Here is a 16992-nt window from a genome sequence, read left to right as displayed (position 1 = left end):
TGTTAAACTGTTAGAATGGCAGAATTTGAGCTAAAACTATGAATCAGAGGAAATCTAGCTTTAAGCAGGATGATAGTGAACCTTCACTTACAGATCCTGAATCCCAAGGACTTTACAAATTTAGAAAGGCATTCAAAGCTTTTGTGCAAGAATCACTAAAGAGTTGCTTCATACGTTGCTGAAGTTTATGAGGAATTGAGTAAATATCCAACTCTGATAAAATGTTCACAGTGATTACAAACACTGTTTACTGGGAGGGATAGTTTGTTTTCAACGTTGTTTTAAGAAGACAGAGCAGCACAGCATGAAATACAACTACAATCCTTCCCAATTCCAGAAATTTGTTCCCAGCACTGTGATAGTTGATGAATTTCACAGCAGAAAAACAAAAGGTGCCATATAGTGAGCAGAAAATTGCAAGTTACAAAAAACAAACCAAAGATACTATTAAAGTCTATAGCAATGACTAATGGCATCACTATTACAGAAAAAATGAAAACAGTCTCAAAAACAGCTCAAGCATCTGTACTTAAAGCCTCTTAGTTGTTCAGTGCCTAGTGAGGATTTGTATGTGCCTTTTAGAGTACAAAGCATATGCTAAAGACTTTAAAGTCAGCAGAACATATTTACAGAATTCCAAGGTGTTTTAGACACTGAAATAGAACTGTCACTGGCATTTGAAGTTGAACAAGGCCAAGTGCAAGGTCCTGCACATGGGTCAGGGGAATCCCAAGCACAAATACAGGCTGGGTGGAGAATGGCTTGAGAGCAGCCCTGAGAAGGGCCTGGGGGTGCTGATTAATGAGAAGCTTAACGTGAGACAGCAATGTGCACTTGCAGCCCAGAAGGCCAACAGTATCCTGGGCTGCATCAAAAGAAGTGTGGCCAGCAGGTCAAGGGAGGTGATTCTCCCTCTCTACTCCACTCTCCTGAGACCCCACCTGGAGTACTGCATCCAGCTCTGGAGTCCCCAACATAAGAAGGGCACGGACCTGATGGAGCAAGTCCAGAGGAGGGCCAAAGATGACCAAAGGGCTGGAGCACCTCTCTCTCCTACGAAGACAGGCTGAGCGAGTTTGGGGTTTTTCAGCCTAGAGAAGAGAAGGCTCTGGAAGACCTTACAGCAGCCTTCCAGTACCTAAAGGGGGCCTACAGGAGAGCTGGGGAGGGGCTCTTTATCAGGGAGTGTAGTGATAGGACAAGGAGTAACAGTTTTAAACCGAAAGAGGGTAGATTTAGATTAGATATTAGGAAGAAATTCTTTACTGTGAGGGTGGTGAGACACTGGAACAGGTTGTCCAGGCAAGGTGTGGATGCCCCATGCTGGGAACTAGATGATCTTTAAGGTCCCTTCTAACCCAAACCATTCTATAATTCTATGATTTCTTTCCCAGTACTGTATTGTGGAAATAGACTTTCAAAGTACAAAAAGAAACTCCAAGAGGATGACTGTCAAGAGAAGTCTACATTTGGTTATATCCACTGTAGTCTAGAGAACAAATTTAACATGACTGCAGAAGTCAGCAAGTCTGCTCAGAAGAGTAATTGCTTCTCTTTAAACTACTTTTGTAAATTCAGCACATAATGCAAAAACCAGCATAATTTCTGAATCTGTGCTCTTCCCTTAATGACCACACATGAAAGTGGAATTTTATTAATATTCTCCAGATCTGACCCAGAAAAGTCAAGGCTGTAGCCTTGATGGCAGTTGGACTAGAAGATCATTGCAGGTCCCTTCCAAATGAAATATTCTATTCTATTCTTTCACTACCCACATGTTGCACGTGGATCTTCAAAACAGTCAGGCTGGGGTGGGGGTGGGGGGGGAAGGTAAGGTTGCATGACAGCTTTAGCCAAATGATTTAAAAGTTCGACACCAACTTCTAGAATTATGTATTACTCAGTAGAAGCAATCAGTAATCAAGTTCATTGGAGAACGCATTTCCAGACTAAGGTTTTTGTCTTCACTTCTTCACTATTTCATGAACCTTCCTTGATAAATTAAGTACACAGGAAGTGCTAAAGCTTTTGAGGCAATGAGATGACATTTTTTCTATCAAGGGGTGAGCTGTCACAACTGACCTATCAGCCACGTCAACAAGGTCCCTGGTTTTATTAAACAAACAAAATCCAATGCTTTATCTGTACTCTTGAAAGCAAGTTAAAGGACTTCTTCAGTTGGCAGTCCAGGTCAAAAATTGAGTAAAGAATATTTTATTGCAAAATAATTTTAGAAGTTTCATAAGTCAACTTTACATTGCTTATCTGAACATTAGAGAGTCCAACATTAGAATAACATGTATGAAGAACGAGTTGCACATCTTCTCATTTCAGTTATCTTGCTTCAGCCTCAATTTAACAGTTGAGAAAATACCAACTTATCTCTCCCAAATCCCATAGACCAGGCTTGTCAATATCTTAAAGAAATGCTATCATATCAAGGACAAAAGTCTGTTTCCAGGGCAAATCTGAATGTGTTTAAAGAAATTGCATAGTACTTTGTGGCATTTAAACTCAGACACTAAGAAACAGTAGATATAATCTTTCTGCAGGCAAACGTTCAGCCAAAGAAGTGTGCAAGACAACTGACTACATAAGGAAAACAAGTTTAAGAGACCTTCTGTTGTAAATGGAAGCTTCCTAGAACAGTGTGACAACCACCTGTCTGACAACAGAAAAAACAGAAAAACCCCAAACCTGTACAACAGGCAGTTGTCCTTGACACATACAGAAGCCTACCTCTGCAGCCTCAATCAAAAACGGAGCTAGAAACCACTTATCTTTGTCTTAGAAGAAACCGTCAACACCAATAGGTAAACACTCAGCATAAAAAATAATCTGAAAGTGTAATTCCATTTAAAATTTATTACACTGATAGAGAATTAAACCTTTGGAACTATCAGGCCTTTATGTGTATTTGATTAAGAAGCTGATCAAACACTTCATTTGCAATGACTATAAGCAGTTGAAAGATTTTACAGCTATCTTGAAAACACTGGCTTTACAGCTCCTCAACAGAAACGACCTATTTCATTGTTATCTATTTAGAAGATGACAGGAGGCAGACCAATGCAACATTTCTGGCTCAGAAGTTATTTGATATTGTCCACAGTTACTATATGAACACTTCAGGGTACTTCTCTAGAGAAGAATTGCCGCTCCAAATTTACAGGCTAGAAATTAGATTCTTAATAATACACTAAACATTATTCATATTTCTGTCATGTTTTATTATTATTAACCAAGGATCACTGAATGTTAACCCAGGTAGCTAGGTAAAGCTCAGGTAACAGCCAGATAAAGAAATATTTTGTTTGATCACAAGTTTTAATTATTCTTTTTCAGACATGCCTGTGTTTCTGCCACTTCCTCTAACAATTTCTGTGACTCCTTTATAAGACAAATAGCTTCTGTCTTTACTATCTTCTAACTTGTTTGCAAGAGAAAAGCTCCCTTAAAAACCTGTGGAACACCTATTACTTAACAGATGGAATTTCTAGCACAGACAGAAACCAAGTATTATTGATTCTATGAGGAAAACAAAAACAGGATAACATCAGAACAAAACATGTAAGTGGGAGCACATGTACCATCTAGCCAACCACTGGTCAAGAATTGCTCATTACATTATGCTGGTCTTCCCTGAAAGATGGAAACTGAAGCAGTTCTAGGCTTTGAGAGCTAACACCACAGTTCTCAATAAGTAAAGACAAAAATTACATATCCTCTTTAAAGGGGAGTACCTGAAACTTCATTCCCTTGTTGGTTTACCATTATAGATCAGACAGATTTCTATGTTAGCATTCCTACAATACATATATTTCAGCACTATTGTTGGAGTAAACCAGCGATGAACCCTTCAGCATTTTAGTATCCTACGCTTATTTTAGATTCTGAACAGACTTTGCTGGTTACTCATACACATTTATGTACTATGGCTGCAGATCTCACAGTTGTCCTACAAAATACCTAGAAACAGGTAACACTGATGCCAGGAAAAAACCCTACTGCATGTTGTTCTGTAGTGACTTACTTCTGATAACCTCACCTCCCCTGCTATCTTACAAGCCATGAAGACAACTGAGAGCCTAAGTCTAACATTTTCAGTGTCAATATATTCTTCAGAGTAAAGAATAGCATGGGGGCTTCTTAAGTAAATCCCTTCCTATGCCCCCACCTACTCATAGCAACACAGGGATACGAGCCCAGCTTCTCCTTTGTGGCCACGCTCTGTCATGCTGTGTCTTCAGCACAGATCCTTTTGATGGCAAACAAGTATTTCTTGAACATTTTAGAAACAGCTCTTTCACTTGATTTTATACAAATTCCATTTTCAAAATATTTTCACAAGATTGTTTGTACCAATAAAGTGGCTAGAAAGAGACAGATCAGCAAAACAGAGCACAGGCATAAGCAAAAAGATTGGGCAATGGCATGCATACTACAAACTCCTACATGACTCCAGTACACTCCCAGCATTTGCTCTAATATCGTACTTCTCTAGTCCTGGGGGCGGGGGGGCAGGAATCAGCTCAGTTGCTGATAGAGGACCATGGGAAACAGTTTTTAGGACATCCTCCACCAAATAACCAATGACTGGTTTCTCTTGGACCATACTTCTAACTAGTTGTTGAGGAAAAAAGTATCAAACTCTGACAACGAAACTGAAGTAGAAATTAGACTGCATACAGCTACCAAGTAGTTCAACATGATACTGTTACAGGGAGTTGCGGCTCTTAAACAAAACTCCCCCAAATTCCACTTGTAGAAGTCAAATTTCCTATAAGATGCATTCTAAAGACACAAAGAGAATTTCTATTCAGGTAAAGTTCAGATTTAACAGCCTCAAGGAGAAATGCTGAGACACTTTATTACTGAAAATCCTGCAGGCACTAGGTTATTAAAAATAGATCCCTTCAGTCTTAAAGCTGGTCCAGAAAATATTAATCCAGGTAAGTAAAACCAAGCATACTGAAAGTAGATTAAACTGCACCTGCATGCAGATTTTCAATTCTGAATCAATTTTAACTTCTTTCCATTAAAGTTCCTTAAACCTCAGGAAGTGGGAGATCTACAATACCTGATACAGAAATCCGACAATCATTATAAAGGGAGGATTAGAGCCAAATTTTATTACACTGGTGACCCCAAATATTAAGATTAGGCAGTTCAATAAAACACACTTTTACAAAGGTCTGAAAAGACTTCTGACAAGCAAGTTTCAAACAGAAGTTACCTCTAAATAATTCCATTACGTTCTTGAACACACAAGGTAGAACAAAACCCGTAATTCACAATTTATGAAGCTTTTATCATAAAGATAATAATTTAGTTTTATTCTGTTTCTTGTAGAAGTTTGAACCTCGTCAGTGTCCTCCTTTTCACTTCATGAACAATGCATTTGTATTTTCTGTGCCCATATTTCCAGGTTGGTGTTTTTTCTTTTTAAGCCTTAGTATTATTAATTTTCCTTTACCTACTACTTTTCAAAACAAGCAAGCATAAGAAATAACGAAGAATTTCAAAGCTCCTCTATTAATTTTGGTTTCAGTCAAGCAGACTGGTTAAGATAGCTTTTTCTGCCTCCGACAAACAGTGCAAAGAATGAAAAACCAGAGCAGCTTACCCTTCTACAAAAGAAGCAGCATGGCTGCAAGAAAGGGCATGCCTACAAATGCAAGGAACAGTGAGTAAAGGCGTGACTCTGCAGCACCTGGTTACACTGATTTGTTGTCTGACCAGGATGTGGCATATTCACACCACCCTGTTTCTAACTGTGGCCAACACCCTGACTCTAACAGTATCCATAACCAGATAACAGAGAGCAAATATTAAGGCAGTCTTGCCTTAATGCAAGCTCTTTCACATACGTGAAATTAAACACATTGAAAAATAGGCTTTCACTAGATTTTAGTTTACGAGCATCAGTCACAGTGATGACTGAGACTTCACATCTGAACCCCTATAAACAGTTACCTATGACCTTCAAAATCCCTTCCAGAGTGGGAAGCAGAAGATGAGTCTTTTAAGCTTTCTCCAGAAAACCTTTGAAGATTTATCAACCTGCATCATCAAAAAATGCAAGGAGAGGACAAGATGACGTGCCAGAGGACATTCCTACCCCATGTGACACAAAGGCTAAATTACATGCTAAACTTATGAAATCTGGCACTCAAATCTGAGCAAGTTAGCATTCATTTCTCTCCCCACCCACCTCTCCAAGTATGGACTGATACTGCAGTGGATTATACAACTCCTTAGAAACAGAATTATCCTTGAAGCTCTCAGAAAATAGGCTGTAAAAATCCAAGTCAAAGACAGATGCTGTGAATGCTCCCCATAATATTCTGATGAGGAATTACAGCATGTAAATAATATGCTATAAGTTTTAACACTAGACTATATTTTTCTAGCACAGCCAATTTCTAACAGAGGCTCAGAGTTCTCAATTCCTCTACAACAGAGCACTTAAAACTGAGAAGTAATGAGTTGTCCAGGATCAACCTAAAAAAAGTCACCCAGGGACAGAATGCCAAGGAGTGAAGCAAATTAACTGCAAAGTAGAGCAAAATAACTAACAAAGCTTTTCCAGCACTCGTCTCATCAACTTCTAACACTTCACTTTTGCCAATATATGTGTACTGTCAAAAGGCTTCAAGTCTAGACATACATAGATCCGCAATCCTTTCCATCAGCAAGAAAAAAAAAAAAAAAAAAGATAATTAAATGCAGTTTTAGGAGATTTTTATGAATATGTTTATCATTAGTGTAATTTATCTACAAATCTATTGCTGAGCAACACAGAATCAGCAGTATTTCACAGAATGGTCAGGGTTGGAAGGGCCCTCAGGAGATCATCTAGTCCAACTCCCCTGCCAGAGCAGGGTCACCTACAGCAGGTTGCACAGGACGGTGTCCAGGCAGGTTTTGAATGTCTCCAGAGAGGGAGACTCCACAACCTCTCTGGGCAGCCTGTGCCAGTACTCTGCCACCCTCAAAGTAAAGAAGTTACTCCTCATGTTAAGATGGACCTTCCTATATTCAAGTTTGTGCCCATTATCTCTTGTCCTATCACTGGGCACCACTGAAATATATTTGTGTATGTATACAAATATATATATTTTTGTATATATATCCAAACTTTAGACAGAGAAAGTACTATAAGTACTTTGAGTTTCTTTATATTCATTCAGCTTCAGTGAAGGGAAGATTTTTCATGATTAAAGCGTCTACTCGTTTTTCTGTGGGGTGGTAGAGCAATACATTTTAGGTTTTTTTTCCTAAAGTATTGTGAGGTAAAGTCTTTTGACATCATCTCAGTCCTTAAAAATCTGTGCAAGACTTGTACACCTATGACCTGAATGGAAGTTAAGTGCCACTAACCTGAAGGCATTTGTGTGGTGACACTACTGAGAGAACTGCAATTAGTGCTTCAAAGAAGAAAAAAAAAATCAAAAAAAAAAAATAATCAAGATTTCTACCATACTATACCAAATAAAGAACTGTTTGTTTACAGAATCAGAGATCAATTCTGTTCACACCGTTCTGCTTTAGGAAAACGAAAATGAAGCTACCCAACTACATGTTCCCTCATAGTTTAAGGCATGTTCTTCTTCACTGTAAGTAAAGAGAACTACTTATGAGAGATAATCACAGAAGGAACACACCTCATGGCCTCAACACAAGGGAATCACTTAACAGTATGGCTACAGGGAAGTTTGTCACAGGTCCTGCATTTGGGTCACTTGCTGGAAAGCCACCCAGCAGAAAAGGACCTAGAGGTGTTGGTGGACAGCTGGTTGAATATGTGGCAGCAGTGTGCCCAGCTGGCCAAAGAAGGCCAACAGCATACTGGCTTGTATCAGGAATACTGTGGTGAGCAGGAACAGGGAAGCCCCGTACTTGGTACTGGTGAGGCCGCACCTCAAATACTATGTTCAGTTTTGGGCCCCTCACTACAAGAAAGACATTGAAGTGCTGGAGCATGCCTAAAGAAGGGCAACAAACCTAGTGAGGAGTCTAGAAAACAAGTCTTATGAGGAGCGGCTGAAGGAACCGGGGTTGTTTAGCCTATCAAAAAGGAGGCTGAGGGGAGACCTTATTGGTCTCTACAACTACGTGAAAGGATGTTGTAGAGAGGTGGGAGTTGGTCTCTTCTCCCAAGTAATATGCGATAGGACAGGAGGAAACAGCCTCAAGTTGCACCAGGGGACATTTAGATTGGATATTAGGAAAAATTTCTTCACTGAAAGGGTTGTCAAGCATTGGAACAGGATGCCCAGGGAAGTGGTTGAATCACCATCCCTGGAGGTATTTAAAAGACAGGTAGACGTGGTGCTGAGGGACATGGTTTAGTGTAACTTGACAGTGTTAGGTTAACAGTTGGACTTGATGACCTTAAAGGTAACTTACAACCAAAATGATTTTATGATTCTGTTCTATAATTCTGTTGTACTTTATTTTTACATCCTGTACAGTAACAGTAAAACCTGAACATTTAAGTACCTTGCCATTAGTGATGTACTTGCAATTAATTTTTAGAAATTTCTCTGTAAATGCTTCTTCCTCTTCAGAGGTGGAAGATACCACTCTTGCAGGACGAACACATGCATGTGCTGGTGAAGCAGCTGACTCTTTCCGTTGGACTCCATCTGGATCCTAAAAGGGAATAAAAAAAAAAAAAAAAGAAAAAAAACACCACAAACTTAGCAACCTGCCTTTTTCAGTATTTTCTTTTGTGTAACTTTTCTTCTTTTTCTTTGACATGAAAGTAAATGTAAAAATAGGGTTCCAAATTCCCTGCAGTTTACAGGACTGCTGTGACCTGACAGTCTATTTAACTAACGAAGCACAGCTTAACCGGCCCATGATAAGAAGTGCAAGTGGGCAAAGATATTTAAAATCAACCTGGGAATAAACAACCAAATAATGATCAGAAGTCACATAAGGAAATCATTCAATATACTGTCACATGCAAAATTTGAGCAGAAGTTAGCAGAAAGGATTATTTTCCAACTTCAACAAAAGTCCTATTAAATGTCTTCTGTAATATTATACACTACCTTATGTTGGGAGGTCTGCTAGTCCAACTCTGTGTTCAAAGTAGGCCTAAGCATCAAATTGCTCATGTCTTTCCAGTTGAGTTTAAGTTTTCAAGGCTGGTGATTCCACAGCCCCTCCAAGAAACCTGCTCCAGTGTTTATTCTGAAAAATATTTTCCTGTTTTTTTTTAACCAGGACCTTCTTGTGCCTCATTTGCTTCCACTCCCTGATCATCTTAATGGCTCTCCACTGGAGTTTCTGCAGCATGTTAATCTTTGTCTTGTACTGGAGATGCCAGAAGTGGACACAATGCTGTAAACTGCAGCTTCACAAGCCTCCTAGACAGGTGAATAACCGCTTTCCCTAACCTGTTGGTATTCCCCTGTTATCTGCCACCTGGCACGTGATTAGCCTTCACCATCACAAGTGGACATTGTTCAATATGTCCACCAGTACACTAGCCTCAACCCCTCCTTGGCCCTTAGTCTTTTTCAGCAAAGCTGCTATGAAGCCAGCCAACCCTCATCCTGTACTGCCGCATGGGGCTCTTTCAGTCCCAGGCAGGTCTTAGTTGTTGTTGAACTCCATGAGATTTCTGCTACTTCATTTCTCCAGACCCTTGATCTCCCTGATGAGTAGCCCTGGTCTTTCTCTCCAGTGTATTTTCACTTTTCCTAATTTTTGCTGCCCCACTGCCCCAAGCTTGCTAACAGTGCATTCTGTCCTCTGTCCCACCATTCAGGTCACTGATGGGCAGATTATAAACAATATTAGCCCCAACAGGAACCTTCAAGGATTTGTAACAGTCCACCACCACAGAAAACAAACAACACCAAAAAACCAACAACACACACAAATGCTTTGAACCCAAAGATTCTAGCAATTTTTCCAGCCCATCTTGTAGTCCACCCCAGTACTGTAACAAGACTGCTTTAGGACAGTGGTTCTAGTCAAGGTAAGTAACACGCACTGCTCTTCCCTCATTTGCTCAGCCAGTCATCTCATTACAGAAAGCAATCACTTTGGTCAGGCATATAAATTCACTCTGGCTGTTCCCAACCATCTTGGTCTTTCACATGCCTGGATACAGCTTCCAGACAATTTCTTTCATGACCTTCCCAGGCAGGTAATAGGAAGAATTTCCTATCTTGCTGTCTCACAGTACATCTAACAAAGTAGCGAACATGGAATCATACCAGGGACAGGACAGACAGTAAAGAAATTGTTTTCAAATAAAAGCTACATGTATAGACTTTGGTCTAGTCTGTCTACTATTTTATAGTCACAGCAATCCTGGTTTTGAGCTTAACCAACATTTAAAGGCTTCCATTTCATATATAATTGCTATTTTTAGTTACTAATAAAATATTACTATTTATAAAAACTGTGAACTTCTATGTTCCCTTTAGTTTTCTGCTTTTCTGTTCAGTTCTATTCACTAGAACAGATTGCAGCTAAATGCCTTTAATCATATCCAGGAACATTATGCACAATTGTTTTCAGTTCATCATCTCTCTGGCACTACTTTAGCCCGCATCTTTCAATTTTAGTTAGAAAGCAAACAAAACCCCCAAAACTACTTATAGAACACTGAACTAAACTTTGCTGAAAAAGCTAATGAAGATATAATTAGAAAGCAAACTTCCTCGAGGTAAGTTTTCCTTCTACATACGCCTTTCTCCTAAAAATTATGTGGTCCCCTTTGTGATGGGGGGTTGCAAGAGTCCTCAGCTGATATCCAACCACTCTTGCAAGTGGTTGCAAGAGTTCTCAGCTGATATCCAACTCCATTGTGAGTAGGCCAGCTATTTCTCCTTCACACTGCCATGCGGCACAGCAGCAGGAATAACACTGGTGGCAGACTTTCAAATTTAATGATGACACCCTTGTCAGTACATATTATTTTGAAGTGGATTTTAAGTTTTATAGGCAGTAATGTTTATTGGATCTTCTCAAATGTGTGCAGGCTACTGTATGAAGAAACCCTTCACAAAACCCAGCAGCATAAGAAAGGCTGAGTTCTTACATACACACTGACACTAGCAAACTTATTGAAATACTCACCGAAATCTTAACTTAAGTGTAGCAACATAAAAAAAAAAAAAAACTTAACAGGGTTATGCAGGTCTTATATTAGCCACCTGCTGGTTTGTAGGTAGACACATGGTTGTGTTAAGCTACTCCAATGTTTGGTAAAACAGAAACAAAAGAACAGAGCATATCATAAGTTTATATTTTGCCTCAACACAGGTTCAGATGCTGGTTAGTCATCTTATTCAATTTCTAGCAGGAATTCATCAATTTCGATTACCATAGCACAGAGAGAAGACCCCTTTACATTATACAGGCAGAATAAAATATCCTCTTTACCTTGAAATGTGCTTAAATTTAGACTGCAAATCTGGAGTCAAAATAGGAGGAGACTCAATAAGACACATCAATACAGAGCATTACAGAATGTATGCGAGTATTTCTCTTGTTTATAAGGATAACAATCAGCAAAGAGAGCAAAGAAATACATGAAAAACAGGTGCTATGATGAAGAACAAAACCCTCCAGCCTTAACTGCTCAAATAGAAGTTGAGTGCTTTTTGTGTTGCTGGAGAGACTGGAAAACAAAACCACACACACACAGACACAGAGTCCGCACTGACAAGCACAAGTGATTTCTGTTCTTTGCTTTCTTTTGACAAACTGTATCTATTAATATCCCTTCCCTCCTTACATGTCCTTTGAAAGACCTGAGAAACAGGAGCTTCCATAAACACTTTACTATATATTGTCACATTGCTCTTTTGTTTGACTTTCCCCAAAGCATTTAAGAACTGCTTGTAGTGATCCATGACATGTCATGAGATGCACAAAATAGTTCTGCAACAATACAGTGTCAGTTAAATTAAATCTAACACTTAAATCTAACACTCAAATTGTTTTAACATTAAACTGCCTACACTAAACAAAACAACTGTTTGCATAAGAGGATGTTATCTTTTAAAATATTTTAATCTACTTTGTTTCTTCTACACTTTCAAGCTTTTCTCTCTGCTATGTGCATATAGTCAATAAAAAAAGTTTCAAATAAATTACAGGTATGGTCACTCCATTAAGCCTCCTTATCTACTATATGCAAACAGGCTTATAGAAAATAATCCATAAAGGGAAGAATACGGTATTTTTCTGACATGGGATCTAGTGCATCGTAGGAAGAGCTCCGATTTCTAGTAGTAAAACTAAGACATTTCCCTTGAGTAACTTCTCACAACATATGCTATACGGGTAGGCCTATGGTAGCATTTACAGTTATTCTGAGACCAATACCGAAGAATATATCCTTGCAGACTAGTCTAATGTGCTACAACAGCTTAAGTTTGCCATAAAACATAAAATAAATTATTCAGTACAAGTGACAGTAGACATGTCATGAGAACAGGTATACTAGGTCAGATCAAAGGTACAACCGCAAAACCAAATAGTATTTTTCATTAGAAGGGTCATCACAGCTTTTGTAATGCAACTTAGGAAACTACTCAGCAACAATAAAATAGCTTTAGATTTAAACTTCTCTGGACCCAGGTCATGCAAGCAAATAAATAAATGCTTAAAGTCTCAAACCTTCCTAAACTTTGAGCACACAGAATCCTGGAGTAGACATTTGACAGCTTGACTGAGCACTACCAAGAAGTGCTGTCAAAAATACTTGTTATTTGAAAGAAAAGATAGTAACAACTGGGAAAAAAATAGTAATGACATTAAGAAACATCTTAATAAGGTCATAATTGCATAAATTGCACAGAAGCTCAGGCTCCAATACTGCTTCTTCCTGGTTGGAGTTCTCCCATGGAATTCTGTTGACAGCAAACCAGCGTCCCTGGAAAGACAAAGCTAGCTCCTAGCCAAAAAACTAGGTTTGAGCTGAATTACAGAGCAGCTTTGATGCCTAAATAATTGTAGTATTTGAAGGTCTACAAAGGTAGACCTACTGAGTAGAAGTCAGATATAATCAACTCTGTATTAGCCTCTCACTGAAACAGACTTGGTTGTGTTTTTTTTTGTTGTTGTTGGGTTTTGTTGTTTTTTTTTTGGGGGGGGGGGGTGTTTTGGTTTTGTTTTTTTTTTTTTACTTTGTTTTTCTAAATGAAACCAGAGAATCCCCTCCTGCACTTCTGCAGGGAGTGGGGGGAGCCCTTACCTTTTGGCTACTTGAGCATTCTTGCCAATGTGTCATTGCTACAAAAACTATCAATAAAATTAGAGACAAATGTTTAACTAGTTCTGAAAGGTAACATGCAGAAAAGCAATAGAAACTAGTATTTAAGATTTCAGTGTGCAAAGATAGCATTTTGCTACCAATAACTTGCCTTCAAATCAGTTTTCATATAGAAAACTGTCATTTACAGATTAAAAGCTTGTATTTACTTTTAAAAAGGTACTATTTTACTTTTCAACTCCCAAGTGTTGTAGCGTACTTTCTCCCCAAAATGAAAGAATAGTTTAAGAAGAAAGCATAGCATCTGCGACATTTATCTTGTAAGGGAAAATTAATGTCAAGGACAACAGGTATACCTACATTTACTGTAGCCTTGTCAAGCTCTGCTTCGGAAGATGTAGGTGATAGGGGACTTATAGGACTTAGAGAGGGGGAGCTGTCCACACTAGAAATGTAGTCTGGGTCAGGAACATACAAAATCTATAAAGAAGATATAATGTAGTTAGAAGTTATGTTTTCCGGTTTACTTCGGATTTCCCACCAGTTCAGGTATATTTGCTACGCTTTCTCAAAATGAGCTATACAAAACCCATTCCTTCTCCCGTTAATTTTAACAGAAAATATGAGTTGAGGGAATAAATAATACCACACAAAGTGCTTCTTAATTTTAGCTTTTAAAGTTTCTTAAATGCTATCTTGAGGTAAGATTGATATTTAGTCATAGTAATTGTGGAAAAAGTTCAGTTATAAAGCATTAAAAGTATACAGAATACCAGAAACACTGAATACAGTGTTTGAGAAAGACGTGCCTGATTATTTCTCTTGCTATTACTCTACTATTTGAGCAATGAAGAAACAGGCTGTGGAACAAGTTCATAGACACGGCTCGGAACAAGTTCATAGACACGACTCTTAGCACCAAACGTACAAAACAAAACAAAAAAAACCTGGAAGTTATTCACTCCTTAAATACATTACTTTGGCCATGGTAGGCATTCAAGCTACCAAGATGAAGTTTTGCAGCAATCAGAAATAAACACAGGATTTTTTTCAACCAGAGGGCTAATACCAAATGGCCAATGGTTAATACCATAGCTGACCTATCACTTGTTTCCAGGCCTGGCTTTCAAAGAGAAGTGAAAAGCAAAGGAAAAAAGGGAAAGAAAAATATGTAAGCAACAGTGACGTATAAGGGAATGATAGTTCCTATACTGCTGGTAAAGACAGCAAGTTTTCAGAGTGGAATAGAAACATTATTCAATTTATTAAAATAGAATCGCAGGCAGTAATATGCAGTCAGGAATGTTGTTTGTAAGCTGTACCCTGAATTTGTCTTCTCAGCTAGAGTTGGTAAACAGCCTGCTATGTTTGTAAAGTAACAATGTAGCTTGTACCCTAGTCTTATTATACCATTAAATATATTTAGTTTTAAAAGTTCTCTGATCTTATTTAAGAGAGACAGGTAGCTTTATTACATGTGCCCTTTTTAGGCAGTTAATTAATAGGCACAAGGAATTCACAAGCTAGAGAAAAATGAAAAACTCTTTTACAAAGCCAATAGGAAAATCAGTAAAAGAATTACTTTAACACTTTCTCTGGTAGAGGTGAGAAACATAGGGAAAGAGGTCTTTGTTGGATAAGTAACATATATAGTGTAATAGTACCTGTCCAGGAACGACTGCTCTGGAGAAAAGCTTATTTAATTGAACCAGTTCATTGGGTGTTGTATCAAATTTCAAGGCAATACTGTTTAAAGTATCTCTTGATTCCACCTGTATCAATTGGGGAAAAAAAGAAAAAGAAAAACAAACCTGTAAGCAGTTAGTTCAAATAGTGGCTTACAAATTGTATCACATGTAGATTTACAGAGATTTTGATGAACTTTAAGTCTTCGTATCTTATGATTACCAAAAATACCCTCCAAACAACCAAACCTCCACATACCTACCACCTAAATATTAGTCTATTCAACCCCATATAAGGGCAACTGCCTCCCCACTATGTTTCCAGGTGGCCATAAGGGTCAGCTGCACACTGAGCTGTAGGCTCAGCTATTGCACCAGAACATGATTGACTGGTTTCACAGAACCCTTCGTTCTCCCTTTTCAACTCCTCAGCTCTTCACTTACAGAAAAGTTGAAGCAATCTCTATAAATGTGAACACACTCTCTTCCTATTGAAATAAGCTTCTGTTAACCTGACTTTCAAGTAAAATCCATCATTGAGATAAAAAGCAGAAATACTGAAGCAAAACAGGTCAACCAGTATGACAACAGAAGGAATATAAGCACTTTGAGTAGGTGATTCCTGAGTAAGGAAAGGATTTTTTCCAAGCTCTTATTTTCACCTCTGTCTCCCAAAATCTATTCAATATGAATCAACAGAAGAAAGCAAATGGAAAAAAAAAATATTCACAGAGAGTATTTCAGAATAAAGGATATATAGCAAGCGTTTAAGAACGGTGAAGATGATATGCCATGGGAACATACAACCAAAAGAAGTTTATTGCCTAACGGCACAGGGCTTCTTGACAATTACAGAAAAGAATGCTGTCTTTTTTAAATTCCCTTCTCTTTACCTAATTTTCAAGGAAAAAGTATGGGAGGGGGGAAGTGAAAAACAAACCCACATTTTTCTTCATTGGGTATGTTCTACAAACAACTGTTTTGAGAAAGCCAATGGATATCATTAGCTGACTGCATACCCACTCAGTATCTTCTGCTCTTCACTCACTTCCTTAACAAAAATGTGGGAGCATCATGTCTCTCATGCCTTGTCAACTGTTGCTAGACTTAAAGGTAGATATCCTTTATTTCTGCTTGAATGATTGAACCAGGGGAGAAAAAAACCAAAACAAACCTGAGGGTAGGGTGAGGGGAAGGAAGGAAAAGTCTCAGAGCATACATCTTTTAATAGCTTTTGGTACTGCTTGCTCTGAGAGTAGACCTTGACCTTACACAGTCACACAGAAGATGACAGTGTTTGGAACCAAAAGACTAAAATGGTCTTTTTTTTTTCCATAATCGCACTGCAGTGGAGGTAAGTAATAAAACATACGTTGGGCTAGCCTGCTTCCAACCATACTCCATCATGTGCCGTTCCAGTTGAATCAGTATATTCCACATAACTAGAAAGCATTATAAGTTTTGTTGTCCATAGAATGTAATGAGGCACATTCATTTTTCCCAGAAGCAGAAAACATTTTGCCAGAGTGGAAGAATACGCATCCACATGTTATAGTATTAGTTAATATTGGGTGATTAAATATTTAATATTTTAATACTTTTTATTTGCATTGCGAGACTAGCTGGCAGAGTTTGTATTAGCAGCAAAGCAAAAGTAGTATACAAAAAATTAAATAATTGCTCCTCAAAACAAATTCGCACTTAAATGTTCGAAATCTTAACGCTGAACAGCACACTATGCCCAAAAGAATTTAGGAAAATAAATTCTTTCTCTTTATTCACTTTTTTCAAAGTTTTGTCATGTTAGGGCACACACGTTGACAGTACAGCAATAAAAGTAGTATAACTGACAGATATAAAGCAGCAAACTGTATCCTTTAACTAGAGAAGCAGGTTGTCCTGCAAGAAAGTGTGCTACAAATATAATCTACTTCGAAGGCTGTTATAGTTCGACAGATAAAAACAGAGTGTGGTTTGGGCTACTAACTTTATTAAGGTTCACAAGGAAGAGTTAAAGAATTCCTTTCCATACAGAATTCATTATCATTTTCTAAAGGT

At 38.3% G+C, this 16992-nt stretch overlaps 1 protein-coding gene across 1 annotated transcript in view; it reads right to left on the bottom strand.

The window, feature by feature from the left end:
* OXR1 (oxidation resistance 1) overlaps window positions 1-16992 on the bottom strand; it is an 85315-nt gene that overhangs the window by 48130 nt on the left and 20193 nt on the right. The window contains exons 3-5 of the mRNA XM_082499412.1: window positions 14914-15021; window positions 13610-13729; window positions 8506-8658 (exon numbers count right to left, since the gene is read on the bottom strand). Of these exons, the coding sequence (XP_082355538.1) occupies window positions 8506-8658; window positions 13610-13729; window positions 14914-15021 (381 nt within the window). The remainder of the gene's footprint in view (window positions 1-8505; window positions 8659-13609; window positions 13730-14913; window positions 15022-16992) is intronic.

This window comes from Vanellus vanellus (genome assembly GCF_965231255.1).
Source record: "Vanellus vanellus genome assembly, chromosome: 2".
Lineage (NCBI taxonomy): Eukaryota > Metazoa > Chordata > Aves > Charadriiformes > Charadriidae > Vanellus > Vanellus vanellus.
This window is presented reverse-complemented; position numbering and strand designations above follow the sequence as displayed.